General features: G+C 66.2%; 2 protein-coding genes across 5 annotated transcripts in view; one reads left to right on the forward strand and one right to left on the reverse strand.

Annotated features, from left to right (window-relative positions):
* Positions 1–14,512, forward strand: part of ZMAT5 (zinc finger matrin-type 5) — a 33,526-nt gene that overhangs the window by 17,464 nt on the left and 1,550 nt on the right. The window contains exon 6 of one of the 3 annotated variants that reach the window (XM_054843918.1): positions 3,371–3,580. The exons of 1 other annotated variant lie outside the window; for it this stretch is intronic. In XM_054843918.1, coding sequence (XP_054699893.1) covers positions 3,371–3,425 — 55 coding nt within the window. In that variant the 3' untranslated portion in view covers positions 3,426–3,580. Of the gene's footprint in view, positions 1–14; positions 238–3,370; positions 3,581–14,512 lie in introns of those variants that run through there. One more of the 3 variants, XM_054843916.1, reaches the window with a different exon arrangement.
* CABP7 (calcium binding protein 7) lies at positions 5,333–13,726 on the reverse strand. 2 transcript variants are annotated; one of them, XM_054843914.1, is made up of 5 exons: positions 12,930–13,726; positions 8,947–9,090; positions 7,120–7,232; positions 6,310–6,530; positions 5,333–6,180 (listed from the first exon to the last, which is right to left on the reverse strand). In XM_054843914.1, the coding sequence occupies exons 1-5, from the start codon at positions 13,036–13,038 to the stop codon at positions 5,691–5,693; spliced, it is 1,077 nt and encodes a 358-aa protein (XP_054699889.1). In that variant the 5' UTR covers positions 13,039–13,726; the 3' UTR covers positions 5,333–5,690. The 2 variants fall into 2 exon arrangements, with proteins under 2 accessions (XP_054699889.1, XP_054699890.1); XM_054843915.1 differs by having other exon boundaries at positions 5,928–6,180; positions 6,310–6,463.

A 14,512-nucleotide genomic window follows, 5' to 3' on the forward strand; every position in this document is an offset into this window, starting at 1 on the left:
TCCCCACTCCGCAGTGCTCTGCCCGAGAAACCAGCGCCGTTCCAGTACCCGCCGGGCTGGCCACCAGTGCAGGATCTGCCCCCGTCCCTGCAGGCCCCCCCACCCGGAGGGTGGCCAGTCCCCCCCAACCTGCAGTGGGGCTGAGGTGGTGCTGGAGATGGACTTCTTCCTCGCTCTGAGAAAGGGACAGAATTATTTATATACATTTTTATATCAATAAAAGCCTTCCCCCCGTTGCAGCCCGCGTGTGTCGTGTTATTCCTCGCCGGGTGGGCGGCTGTCTCCCTGGTCTGGAACGGGGATCTGCGCTCAGCAGAGCTCCAGCCCCGGGTGGAGGGGCTGTCTGCTGTCATCCTGAGCGGACACCCCCCAGTTCCTGGGGCAGGATCCGTCCCCTCGGACCGCGGCTGCCTGTGCTGCGCCCTGCACTGCGGCTGGGCTCTATGCGGCTGATCCGGACTGGGGAAAGAAGCTGTAACCAGGCTTTTAAAATTGATGTTTATTATTTCCTCCAGTGTTCATGAGTTATGTTTGCTTCTGTTAAAGTCAGCGTGTAAAACTGCTTTGGTTCAGGTGCCGGAGCTCCTAATGAAGAGCTCGGGGAGCTCCTGGTAAGCTCCTGCTCCCGCTAGGCTGGTGGTGAGAAGCAAGGAAGAAAAAAATATCCCGAGGTTTCTCTTTCTCCAGGAAACTAAGTAAATGGTGAGGGCAAATACCTCCGTGGGTTGCTCCCCGCCGTGGGAGCTGGGAGGCGGCGAGGAAGGACTCGGCAGCCCTCCTGCTCGCTGCGGGGCTGCGCTGGGAGCCGAGGGCCAGGCGCTCTACCTGCCTCCGGCTTCTCTTCGCTGCCCTGGAGAAGACTTTTGGGGTGCTTTTAGGGCGCAGCTTTGGTATGGCCGAGCTCTGGCAGCAGGTCCGCCCGGGACGGCCGCACCCCCTGCCAGTGCATTCCAGGTTTGGCCGCGCGCGGAGGCGGTGGGGCCAGATTCATGAAGAGCGCCGGCGGCAGCCAGCTGCCTTTGGCCAAATCTCGCCTGGATCACGTCGGCGTTGGGCTGCCCGGGACGGGGCAGAGCTCCCGCCTCGGGACGCGTGGGCAGATGGTCGTGGGGAGCCGTCAGCCCGAGTACGCCCCGTCCTGGGACGCAGCTTTCACAGGAGCAGGGGCTGGACGTGACCGCGGCGTGGCTGGGTGCGGAGCTGTGTCAGCCCTGCTGTGCTGGTTGAGCTTTAAGCCAAGCTGAAGGGTGTTTTTATCCTTCCCGGTGGGACTGCCGTGCCTCTCGGCTTGTTGGTCTTTGGAGAGCGGGGAGCCCCGGGGCTTGGGCTCGGAGAATGCGGCGTCAGCCCCGTGTCCCATCCTCGCCTCCCCTCGCAGGAGCCGGCACGCGCGGGTGAACAGGAGCGTCCGCGTGGCACCTATCCGGGGGTAAATCGGAGGCCCCGAATGCAGGACACCAAACGTGGGGGGAACCCAAAGGGGCTGTGGGATGCTCCGGAGCAGGGCGCAGCCGCCGGGCTCTGCTCTCGGCCGTCGCGGGAGCGGCTTTGGCTGCGCTCTCCAACCGGCTCTGACGCCCATCCCTGTGCGCCCAGCACGGCGCAGGGGGAGAGCCCCGGGGGGGAGCTGGGGGGCGGCCGAGGGGGCTCAGCCCATCACCGCTCCCCTGACTTCAACGGGTGACAGACGGCTTCGCTCCGAGTCTGAGCCGTGGCGGCCAGGCCGCGCGCACGGGCACCTTCCTACCGAGGAATTCACGGCTGCCGGCAGAGGCAAATCAAAGAACAACGGCTCCCGTCTCTCCCGCAGACGTTTTGAGGACGAAGCGTGTGCCGGCTGTTTTGCCATCAACCGTCAAAATACTTTGCGGTTCCTCGCCCGTGTTTGGGGACGTGCTCTCGTCAGCCCCCAGGTCCCCTCCCTGCTCCGCGTGCTCCGGTCCCGGTGCGTTTTGGAGCATCCCCGGGAGGGCGGCTGCTCCGGGAGGTGTTGCTTTACCCAACGCTCGCAACCTTCACGGCTCCAAAACCGCTCCCCAGATCCAGCTTAAATTTGGTGGAGAAACTCGTCTCCGGCCGAGCAGGCTGGAGCCCCAGGCAGCTCCCTGGACGAGCTGCAAAACCGAACCGTAAATGAAAATTACGGTTTAAAACACAAGCACAGCCGCAGCCCCTCCGCGCTTCTCCTCGCTCCCCAAGAGACGAGCTGCTTGTGACGCAGAAACTCCCGGTAAAGCCTGAAAGCCGAGAGCGGGAGCGTTCCCCGCCAAGCGCCGGCGTGTCCGGGGGATGCTGAGAGGGGCTGGCGAGGGGGTTCGGTTAAAATCGGGTTTTCCTACAAAAGCTCGTGCGATCTCCGGCCGTCGGGGCCGAGCGGAGCATGGCTCGCAGGGTGTCGTGTGTTCACGGAGCCGTGTAACTCCCGGGTACTCGTAGGAGCCTGTAAATTACGGGGTTTTATGGGGGTGTATTTTACAGCGTGGTGTCAGGAGATGTAACGATGGCATGTATCACTGCCGGGGACGGCACGCAGGCGGCGTGGGCTAACCCGGGGAGAAAGGCTGTTTGCGGAGAGCCGCACGGCGGGGAGGGAAACGCCGAAGGAGGACAGGGCCGGTACCGGGGAGGGGGACGGCTGGTACCCGGCTCCCAAAGGATGCTGCAGGGATGTGCACAGCCTCAGCATCCTCGGCAGGTCTGGGGCGGGCGGTGAGGAGCTGCAGCCCGTTAGCGACGGCACGAGCCAAAGTGCCTTTTATAGAGCGAGAGCAGGAGTAATTTATCGGGAAGCTTTTAGGGAAATGAGCAGCTCCTGGGGCCCTGCCAAGGCGCAGCCCTGCTGGGCTCTGCCCGGTGTCCTCTGGCAGCTCTTGCTGGGAGGGGAGCGGGGAATGGGGATGGGGATGGGGGTGGGGGTGGGAATGGGGATGGAGATGGGAATGGGGGTGGGAATGGGGATGGAGATGGGGATGGGAACGGGGATGGGGGTGGGGAGGGAATGGGGGTGAGGACAGGGACAGGGATGGAAACAAGGATGGGGATGGGAATGGGGACTGGGGTGGGGATGGGACAGGGGCAGGGATGGAGCTGAGACCATCCCACACCACTTGCAGCACCGGAGAGAGAAATAACCCTCACCAACTTCTTCCCTCCCTGTCCCAAAACGCTTCTCAGTGCTGCGGCACTCTCAGCCCTGCAAACCCCGGTGGTTTTGCCGCCGGATTTGCTCCGTCCGGCGGGGACCGACGGCAGCACCCACGCAGGGTCCTTCTCCCTCCCACGGCACCCCACGCCTCCCCGGCACCTTCCCCTCATCCCGCTGCAGCGCTCGCATTGTAAGATTTTTTTTATTTTTTTTTTCCTTTCCTAGCGAGCGTTTAATTAAATTAGCGAGGAGCATCGCTGTCTCGCGGCAGCCGCAATGAGCCGTCCCCGGCTGCGGCGGAGCGGTGCGAGGCCGGCACGCGGGGAAGGTGGCCGGGACCCCGTGCTGCCCGCCCGCAGCCCCGCTGCTCCTGAATCGGAAGCTGCGATCTCCAAACCTGCCTGAAGAAATCCGTTCTCCCAATTCCCATTAAAATTAATTGAGCAGCTTTGAAAAGCTGAGCTTGGGGGATCGCGTTATTCCTTTTATCTAATTTTTCTTTTATGTTATTGTATTTTCTAGCAAATTAAATTGTCCTCTTTTTCTTTTTGGCCCGCTTATGCTTATTCACAGCATCTATAATAGACCTGGTTAAAAAAAAAATTATATATATATACACACACACACGCATCTCTGAGGCCACGTGGCTTCTTTTGGAAATGCCAGTTCATAAAAAATCAAAACTTTTGCGGGGAGATGGATGAAATTTCATTACGGGCGCAGAGCCTCCCCCACTTTGCAAGGCAGCTGAAATGATTTCATTGCCGTGGAGCACTTCCCATTTTCATTTCTCATTTGGACATTCGGTTCAATTTGTTTGATAAATTAGAAGAGATTAAAAAAAAAAAAAAAACCCAGTAAAAAAAAAAAATCCTAAACCCCAAATTAATAAAATGCAGCCGATTGCTTCTGGAATCCCAAAAATGGGGTGTCCCCCGTCTCGGTGCTGGGGAGGGTAGGAAATCCGTGGGAAATGCCAGGCAGGAGCCTGGAAATGTGTTTTCCCCACGGGGGGGTCGAACAGGAGATGACGCCCAGGGTTGCCCCAGCCCCGACGCCCCGGGGATGGTCTCCTCCAGCCCCGTTCCCCATGGCGGGGGGAACCCCCCAGCACCGCCCGTGACGGGGGGCAGCAGCTTTGCCCGATACGCTCACGGCACCAAGAGCTTCCCCTGGTTTTATTTATTATTTTAATCTCTTTGCCATTAAAAATGCATCATTCGGGGGCTCGGGGAGGGCGAGCCATTAGGCAGGCACGGGGCCCCCCCGCGCACACGCGGACGGGATTGCCACGGGGGTGTGCGTGAGCACGCCGGGTTTTCGTTAGCAGGACGGCGTCGCTCAGCGTGGGGGGGAATTACACCCGGGGCCAGACCCCACCGTGGTGTAAATAAGGAGCACCAGGGGAGCTCCCTGCCCTGCCAGCCTCGGGGCAGGATCCCCAGCCCGGGGACGGTGACCCCCCCGGAGCATCTCTGACCCCCCGTGCCCGTCTCCGCCTGGATCCTGGCTCCCCCCGGATCTGCCGTTAAGCCGGGGGAAAGCACTTTTGGGAAGGTGCTTACGCTGCCTGTTCTCCCCGTCGAGGCACTTTTTGGAAGGCGAACGGCCTTAAAACCTTTGGCAAACGCCGGTGCGAAATATCGGGGCGCAGAGACGAGGCGGGGGAATAAAACCACTCGGCGCTCACATCCATCCACGGGAAAGGGCAGGATCCACAGCGGGATCCACGGCTGGACCCGGGGTCGGGGACGCGGGGGTGTAACCCCCCCCCCCCCCCCGGCGCTGGTGGGAGCCACCGGGAAGGAGCCGGGGTCCCCCCCCAGCCCTGGGTTTGGGGATGCTCCAGCCCCCCGGGATGCTGGAGAGGCCACAGACCCCCGGCCGTTGCCCACCTCCCTTGCCAGGAGGACTCGGCCACACGCTGGCAGCAGCTTGGCAGCACCCATGGGTGCTCCCATGGCCCTACACCCACCTGGCACCCATCACCCCGGCCCTGCTCCATCGCATCCCCCCCGCACGACCCCGCGTCGCCGGGAGCCCCAGCAGCCCAGAGCGCTTCAGAAATCCCAGTTTTATTTCAGATCGGAAACAACCAACCAGGAAGAAAGAAAAAAAAAAACAACAAAAAACCAAAAACAACTCCAAAGAATGAGAAAACGGCCCCAAATGTGAACCAGTCCGGTGCCCAGGTGGGTGCTACATACAGGCTGGGGGGGTGCGGGGCGGGTGGCCCCGGCCAGCGCAGGCTCCCCAGCCTCGGGGTCGCTCCAGCTCTTCCTGGGGGTGGGGGGGTGTGTGGGGGGGGGGTTCAGCTCAAAGTGCATCAAGCAGGAGGTCAGCGCCGTCCCCCCATCTGGCAGGTGGGGAAACTGAGGCACGGCACGGGGTGGGGTGGGGGGACAGGCCGGGGGGGGTGTGTGAAATCCAGCCCTTGGCAGCCAAGTCCATGCAAACGCCCCCGTCTCAAACTAGAAACCACCTCAGGCGCGCGTATTGCTTAGGGGATGATTTGGTTTTTATCGTAACTATAGAGCTATAGACGCTAGTATCGGTGTATCCGACGGGATCCCCCGCCCGGGGGGGGGGGCAGCACACGGGGCTCCATGCACGTTACATGCACTGACGGGTTGGGGGGGGGGGGTTCCCCCTCCTGGCGAGGTGGGGGGTGGGTTTGGGTGTTGGCGTGCGTCTTTGTCACGGTTCCCACGTTCTGCAAACAGCCATGCGGTCGCGTCGCCCGGGGACAGCGGGGACCCGGCGCGGGTCTTCCCCCCTGGGGTTTGCCCCCCCCCCAAGGGGGGGTTTGCGTGTCCGATTTGTATATGGAGATACATAGAGCTCTGCTCCTCGCTAGAGGTGTGGCTCCCCGCCGGTGGCCGGAGGCAGGCGCTCGGGGCGGCCCCGCTACTTCATGCCGCTGCGCAGCACCTGGTTGGCGGCGATGAGCATCACGCTGATGATGAAGGCGATGGCAAAGGCGCAGATGAGGCTCTTGCGCACGCAGGTCTGGCGGATCTGCTGGCTGGAGCAGGCTGGGGGAGGGATGGAGAGCGGGAGGGTTACCCCAACGCCAGCTCCCCCCCCCCCCGTAACCCCGGTACCATCCCCGTGGCGTCGGGGCTGGGGTGGGTGTTGGGCATCCCCGGCCGCCTGGCACTCACTCTCCACGTCGACGGGGCACTCCTCGGCCGTGCCCATGTGGCTCTCCTCCTCCGTCATGATGATGTTCTCGATGTCCTTCATGGAGAGGTGCTCGCAGAAGGTGTCGTACAGCAGCCGCTTCAGCTCGTCCACCGTCAGCTTCTGCATGTCGCACTGCGGGGAGCGGGCGGGGGCACTCGGGCAGGGCCCGACCCCCAGGGTCAGGGGGGGCACAGCGATGCTGTGGGGTCGCCCCGGCACCCTTGGGTGCTGCATTTTGGCTGGATGTCCCCATTTTTGATGGGGAAAGGGCTGGCGTCCTGCTGACGCCCTGGCAGAGCGGGGCCGGTGGCTCCCAAGAAGGGCACCCAGTGGGTGCCCAGCCTCACACCACCGGCTGCCCCGGGCCGCGGCAGCGACAGAAAAGCCTCAGGCTGCTGTATCCTAAACCTGGCCCTGAGCCTGACCCCAACCCTGACCCTAAGCCTAACGTATGCACTAACCTAACCTGGAGCCTGAGCCTAAGCCAGACCCTCACCCTAACCCCGACCCCAAGCCCAGCCCTGAGCCCAGCTCTGACCCCAGCCCTAACCCGTACACCGAGTCTAATCCTGGCCCTAACCCAGAGCCTGATCTTAACCTTCACCCTAACCCCAACCTTGACCCTGACCCGACTCCTGACCCTGACCCCAACCTTGACCCTGACCTTACCCCGATCCTGACCCCAACCCTGACCTTGACCCTGAGCCGTCCCCCCAGGGCTCTTGGTGCCAGAGCCGGGGGCGCTGGACCCCTGGGGTGGGGGGGGGGGGGTGGGGGGGGGTCCCTACCTTCCAGAAGACGGTGTCGAAATCCGTGCCGTGGAACTTCTCCGGGATGCCTGAGGTGGACAGCTTGGGCCCCAGTAACGTCACGAACTCCTCGAAGTCCACCTGCCCGTCACCTGGGGGACACGGTGGCGGCCGTCACCCCCTGCCTGGGCATGGGGACACGTGCGACTCCCCCTGCCCCCCCCCCCCCAAGGGGTCCCCATGGGCTGTTTGGGGGGGGGCACCCCCTGCCTGGACTCGGTGATGCTCAGAGGTACACCCCTGCGCAGCGTGGGGGGCCCCACTCCAAACCTCGGTGTGTTTTGGGGGGGACCCCACTCCTGGGCCTGGCACTGCTGGGGACACCCTGCTCCGGGGGGCTGCCTGGGGGTCCCTGCTCCTGGGCACGGCACTTGGGGGGCTCAGGCAGCTCCCAGAGCCCCCCCGGTCTTGCCCATCCACCCCCCAATGGCCCGGGGCAGCAGCCGGTACCACGGGACCTTGGGCTCTCAGACTGCAGCAGCCAGGGACCCCTAAACTTCCTGGGGGACCCCCAGTACCAACCAGGACCCCATTGCTGGCCGGGGACCCCCAAAACGAGCCAGGGACCCCAACACCAGCTGGGGACCTCCAGCAAAGCTAGGGGTCCCCCAGCATTGGCCCAGATGCCCAACACTGGCTGGGGTCCCCAGTGCCAGCTGGCACCCCAATGCCATCTGGGGAGCCCCTAGTGCCACCTGGGGACCCCCAGTGTTGGCTGGGGACCCTCAAAACCAACCAGGTGCCTCAACACTGGCTGAGGACCTCCGACAAACTTTGGGGTCCCCCAACAGCAGCCAGGATGCCTAACCCTGGCTGGGGTCCCCACTGCTGGACGGGAGCCCCAATGCCATTTGGGGACCCCCAGTGTTGGCTGGAGACCCCCAAAACTAACCGGGTACCCCAACACTGGCTGGGCACCTCCAACCAAGTTTGGGGTCCACCAACACCAGCTGGGATGCCTAACACCGGCTGGGGTCTCCAGCGCCAGCTGGGGACCCCCGATGTCTACTGGGGACCCCCAATGCTGGCTGGAGCCCCCCCCAATGCCCTCTGGGGACCCCCAATGTCTACTGGAGACCCCCAATGCTGGCTGGGGACCCCCAACACCATCCAGGACCCCGAACACCAGCTGGAACCCTAATTCCAACTGGGACCCCAATGCCAGTTGGGGACCCCCGGGGCGGCCGTGACCCCGGGGCGGGGGGGGGGGGGGCAGCGGGCAGGGGCCGGGGCAGGGTGTGGCCGGGCTGGCCGTATCCTGCGGCTGCGGAGGATGCTGGTGTCGGGGCTGTCAGGCCGGCGCTAACGATGAGTAATGAAGGGAGCGGCGGCTTGGCAGCGCCGCCAGAAAGGCTTTTAAATGGGGGAGAAAAAAGGGAACCAATAAATTGATGAGCTCTTGAAGGGCCCAACGAGCGCGGGAGCGACGGGGACAGGGCGGCGGTGGCAGCGAGGGCTGGAGGTGCACGGCCAGCTTTGCCTGCTGGGTGCTGAGGGCACGGCCTGGGGTGCGGGATCCGACCCGGGGTGCAGGATCCGGCCCCAGCAGCCAGGTCCCAGCAGGTTTGCTGAGCCGGGAGAGGTGCCGGTCCCACCTCCAAGTGCTCCAGGATCATGAAATCCTCCTAAACGAAGCTGCGGTGGTGAGGATGATGATGATGATGATGGATGAGCCTGGATGAGCCCCCCCCCCCCATCCCACGTCAGGTCCAGCAGCCACCAGTCGGTGGGGTGGAAACGGGACAAACTGGGGGTTTTAACCGAGGGGGGGGCAGGGGATCCCGTCCTGGGGCGCCGGGGTCCTACCGTCCATGTCGAGGCGCTGGATGATGACCTCCAGCTCCACCTCGTTGGGCATGTAGCCCAGGGAGCGCATGGCCGTGCCCAGCTCCTGCTTGGAGATGAAGCCGTTGCCGTCCCGGTCGAACACCTTGAAGGCTTCGCGGATCTCTGCGGGGGGAGTGGGGATCAGTTCGGTCGCACACACCCCCCCTCCGGTCCCCACAGACCCCCCCCCCCACACACACATGGACCACCCGTCCCTCCGGCCATAGTGGGGTCCCCCTTACAGGGGGGAAACTGAGGCACGGCTGGAGGGGCTGCCAGAGCCCCCCCCCCCCGCAAAGCGTGGGTGTGCTGGGGGGGTCTTATGGGCTGGGGGGTGCTGGGGGTGACGGGCTGTGAGTGGGTGACAGGGGTGCTGGGATCTGGGTGTTGGGGGGGGTGCGGGTGGGGGGTGCCAGGAGGGGTGTGCAAGGCAGCGCAGGTGGTGTGCACACACACACACACACACGCACACAGGGTATCGCCAGCAGCTCATGCCCCCACAGCCCCCCCGAAGGGTCTGACCTCCCCAAGGGGACACCGACACACCCCAAGGTCCCTGCTCCAACTCTGCCTCCCCCCCCCCCAGCACCCACCCTGCCCCTGCCAGCGCCTGGCCCTCTGCGCCTCAAAACCTGACATCCTGCCCCAAAAACACCCTCCTGGGACATGGGCCAGCTGGGGGCACCCACCAGGGTGGGGGCTGAGGGTGGGGAGATGCCCCCCCCCACACCACCACGGTGCTGCAGCACCCAGCTGGGAGCATCCCCAAGCCCTGCGCCCCGGGTGCTGGCACGGGGGGGGTGCTGGGTGCCAGATGTGCCAGCACCCACGTCCTCCCTGGGGGCTTTGCACCCATCACAGGGTGGGGGGGGGTACAGGGTGGGCCGCGCTTCAGCCAAAAAAATGTACCGGCTCTCACCAGGGTTGCTTCTGTGTTCAGCGCCCTCCTGCGCAGAGGGAGAAGGGAGGAAAGGGGGGGATTGGGGCTTTCTGGCTCAAAATGAGCCCTGGGGTGCGGGGGAAGAGCCCTGCGGGGTGGCAGGGAGAGGCAGCGGGGAAACTGAGGCATGGCGCCTGCCACGCTGTGTGATCGTCGCCCACCCAAAAACCTCACGGTGCCCATCGGCTCCATCCCGCCTCCCGCCTGGGGCTTCGCTCCTTTTTTTTTGGGGGGGGGTTCTGCCTTTTTGATGCCCCCCGACGCGCGGCGCCCAGCCCAGGCTGACGGGAAATTGGGGACCAGGCGAGCTCGTACGGGGCCCAGCGGGATGCCGATGCCCTCTTCCATCGCCGGGCGGCAAAGCTGCCGGCACCGGGCAGCACAAACGCACGGATCCTCGCCGGCTGCCGGAAGGGTCCATGTGGAGGAGCCGGGCAGGAGAAATGGGGGCTGAGAATTTTATTTTTTTGGGGGGGAAAACCCCCACTTAGGGTTGTGCTATCGAGTCCCAGCGCTTGGGGACGTCCCTGCCCGATGACGGCCCATCGGTGACGTCTTTCCGAGGTGTTTTGGGAGCGTTTTGGGGATTTTTGGCCTGCTGGCACGATGGGTAAAGCTTTTCCGTGGCCGGCAGCCCTGCCTGGGCAAGGGGCTGGTCCTGGTCCCCCCGCACTCGCGGGGAGCCCCGCTCCCATCAGGGCACCCCCAGAATTCATCCGTCAGGGGTGCTCGTCCCAGACCACCCAAATGTGGTTCCCCGGCACCTGACTTAGGGTGTTGGGGGAAAAGCAAGGACATGCCCCGACTGTGGCCAAACTGGGGTCCCACTGGGGGGGGGGGGAGTGTGTGTCCCCCAGCCAGGGCACCCCAACCCTCCCCGGCCGAGCCAGCAGCACCCTGCCCCGCTTTGCACCCCACATCTTCTCAGCCCCAACGTGGAGCCCCGAGGGGCGGCTGGGGGGGCCGCGAGGGCGGCTGGGTGTCACAAACATCCCCCCAAACTGGAGGGTGACCCAGGGGGGAGGTGGGAGCGGGTGGCAGGGGGGCAGCACGGCACCCACCCCCCCACCCCCCCCGCAGCCACGCGGGTGTCTGGCGCCTTGCGGGGTCACCTTGGGGCTCCCGCCGCCGCCATCGATCCCCGCGGCCGCGCGGCACAGCGGGTGTGCGGCCACAGGTGGGGTGCTGGGGGGGGGCAGGCTGCTGCCGGGGGAGCCCTGGGCTGGGACGGCAGCACCCATGGGTGCACTGCCACAGCGCCCCGGTGCACGTGCACACACGCAGAGTGAGCGTGCACACGCGCGCACACACTGCAGTGAGGCTGCGCGCACACACTTCGACGCACAGGCACACGCTGCAGTGAGGCTGTGCACACGCACACGCGCACCTCGCAGCGACGCTGTATTTGCGCACACACACGCGCCCCAGCACCTCGGGGTAATGGGCTCGTGCACGCACACGCGCACACACACAACTTGCAGCAACGCTGTGCTTGTGCGTGGACACACGTGGACGCACGCACAACCCCGTTGCAGCGATGCTGCGTTCGGGCGTGCGCACACAACCACCTTGCAGTGATGTACTTGTGCGTGCACACACACACAACCACGTTGCAGCGATGCTGTACTTGTGCACGCGCACGCGCAGACGCGCACACACACACCCCCCACCACAGTGCAGCGCTGTACTCGTGCATGCACACACACCCCTTGCAGTGCCGCTGTGCTTGTGCGCGCGCACACACACACACACACTCTGCAGCAGGGCTGTGCACGTGAACCTGTCCTGCTCTGATGCCGTACGTGTGCACACACCCCTGCAGCGAGGCTGTACACGTGCACACACGCGCTGCAGCGGTGCTGCTTGTGTGTACACACACGGGCTCGCCCAGACACCCTGCAGCGAGGCTCTGCGTGTGCACATAAATGCACGCACACAGACACCCTGCAGTGAGGCTCTGCGCGTGCATAAAAATGCGCGTGCACGCGCGCACCCCCGATGTGCAGTGGGGCTGTACGAAGGTGTGCATGTGCACACTCGTGCACACACACACACCCAGCCCCTGCAGTGAGGCTGTAAATGGGCACGTAAGCACACACGCACACCCCCCGCAGAGCTGTGGCCACGCTCCCACACACTTGCACACCCGGCCCTCTGCCCACTCGGGGCTCCTGGCTGGGCTTTGGGGCAGGAGCCCCTCACCCCCCCCCAGCCTTGGGGCTCCGTGCCTCAGTTTCCCCACCGGAGTCCCCGGGGGCTGCAGGCCTGATGCCGAGCCCCCTCCAACCTCTGCCGCCGGCACAGCGGGGCCGTGCGTGGGGCCGCCCCGTGCCTCAGTTTCCCCCGTGGTGCCGGTGCGGGGGCAGCAATGGGGGTCGGGACCCATGGGTGCCGCTCTCTGCAGCAGAGCGGGGTTCCCAGGGGACACCCCGAGCCGGGGCGGCCTGGGGGTACCGGCAGCGCCCGTCCCGCCGCCCCGGCAAACTTTTGGGGTGGAAAAAGCCATTCTGGCGATAGCGAGCTGAGCTCGGCCCTGCTCATCGCACGGGTGGGCAGAGCTCCGGAGGCCGCTCCTCCCGGCCGGAGCCCGGTGGCACCGGGACCGCGTGGGGCTGCCGTGACCCGGGTGGGGTGACACGGGTGACAGCCGCCCCCCAGGGCCCCCCGCGCCGCCAGCCACTGTCATATTATGACAGCAGGGAGGGTGGCCCCGCCACGCCGGGGGGGGGGTCCAGCCCCGCGCCGCCACCGCCGGTCCCTGCTGTGTCATTTTGTCACAACGGCGACACCGGGGCCGGGACCCCCCACCCACCCCCCCACTGCCCGGTTCTCTCCCACGCTTTCCTTTCCTTCCTCCCCTCCTCCTCCTCCTCCTCCCCAGCCAGCCGCATCCCGTTCGCCTTCAACCTCCCCACGGCGCCGGAGGGGGGGGGACGACCGCGTACCCCAACTTCCCCCCGCACCCCACACGGGATGGGGTGTCCCCCCCCGGCCCGCAGCCCCCCCCCCCCAGCCCGCTCACCCTCCAGCTCGTCCTCGGGGATCTCCACGGGGTGCTGCTCGGCGAGGATGTTGGGGATGGTGTAGATCCCCCGGTACATCAAAGCCGCCGTCACCGGGTGGAAAGGCATCTTCGGGGCTTCCCAAAAGCCAAAGTTGAAACCCAAATCTCCTCGGGAGGGGTGTCCCAGCCGGTACCGGGGTACGCTGAAAACAAGTTACCGGTGCCCGCCGCCCCCCCGCCCGGCACCCACCGGCCAGGGGGGGGCCGGGGCGGGCGGGCTCTTCCCCGTCCTCCGGGGCCGGTGGCGGGACGGGGCCGGTGGCGGAGCCCCTCACCGGGGAGTCAGGGCGCGGGGGGGATCCGCGCCGGAGGAGGCTGGGGGCGGCCCGGTTCCCCCGCGCACATGCCCGCCCGAAGTGGAAACGGGAGGCGAAAGCATCCAGGCACCGGCTAAATCCCGGCGGCGGCGGCGGGGGGGACGGGGCTGGCCATGCCGCTCCGGGCGCACCCCCCCCCCCCCCCCCCCCCGCCAGCCCCGGGCCGCTCACAGTCCCCGGGGGGCCGCTGCCGCCGGGCCACGCTCCCCGGTGGGGCCCGGCATGGCGGGGCCGAGGCCGAGGGCGGCCTCTTCTCCTTCCTCCTCCCTCCTCCTCCTCCTCTTCTTCCTCCCCGTTAAGTGTCCCGGGCAGGGCCGGGGCTCGGCTCCCCGCCGCTGGCTCAGCCCCCGGCGCCGCGCACACGCTCCCCCCCCGCCGCCGCGGGCAGCCGGAGCATCCTCGGCCGCGGCCCCGGGGAAGCGGCGGCGGAATCCGGGGAGCAGCGGAATCCGGGGAGCAGCGGCGGGGCCGGGCGGGTTTTGAATGGTCCCGCCTGGTAAATGGGGCTGGGGGCGGGGGGGGGGGGGGCGGCGGAGGGGGGGGGTGGGGGTGGTGCCTCCCCCCTCTCGGGGCGGGGGGGGTGGTGGGGCCGGGGGGGGTGGGGAGTTGCGGCAATGAGGGTGGCACGGGCACCCCGGAGCGTCCCGGGCCGGAGCGTACCCCGGTGCTGGCGGAGGGGCACCCGGCCGGGGTGGTGCTGGGTGGTGGAGAACAGGGACGGCGGGTCCCTGGGGCACCCCGTGTCCGGGCAGCGGTCACCCCAGGGTGCCCACGCGCAGCGCCCCAGGCTGCCGTCGCCCCAAAGTCCCTGCAGGCAGCACCCTGGGCCAGGGCAGCCATCGCCCCAAGGTCCCTGCGTGTGGCACCCTGTTCCCGGGGCAGTCATCAGCCCAGGGGCCCTGCACCCAGCACCCCAGGCTGCCATCGCCCCGAGGTCCCCGCCCGTGGCACCCCATGCCCGGGCAGTCATCAGCCCAGGGTCCCCATACTTGGCAACCCAGGCCGCCATCACCCCAAGGTCCCCGCACGTAGCACCCCAGGCCAGGGCAGTTGTCACCCCGAGGTCCCCAGGGTGCTGCAGGGTGGCAGGGACACCAGGGCCAGACCTCGTGCACTGGCACCAGGGCAAAGCCGAGCTGTGGAAGAGGAGCGAAGCGGGGGCGGGAGCAAAGCCCTTCATCCCCATCCCCGTTTCCAGTCGCCCCCCACTTCCCCTCAAGCCCT

The sequence above is a fragment of the Grus americana genome, chromosome 16 (genome assembly GCF_028858705.1).
Source record: "Grus americana isolate bGruAme1 chromosome 16, bGruAme1.mat, whole genome shotgun sequence".
NCBI classification, from domain to species: domain Eukaryota; kingdom Metazoa; phylum Chordata; class Aves; order Gruiformes; family Gruidae; genus Grus; species Grus americana.

Bases quoted from the DNA above. Each gene is read 5' to 3' on its own strand.
- CABP7 (XM_054843914.1), bottom strand. From the start codon at position 13,038: ATGCCTTTCCACCCGGTGACGGCGGCTTTGATGTACCGGGGGATCTAC. The intron at 9,091-12,929 runs GTGAGCGGGCTG...CTCCCCCCGCAG, and splicing joins CCCCGAGGACGAGCTGGAGG to AGATCCGCGAAGCCTTCAAG. The intron at 6,181-6,309 runs GTGAGTGCCAGG...TCCCTCCCCCAG, and splicing joins GTGCCCCGTCGACGTGGAGA to CCTGCTCCAGCCAGCAGATC.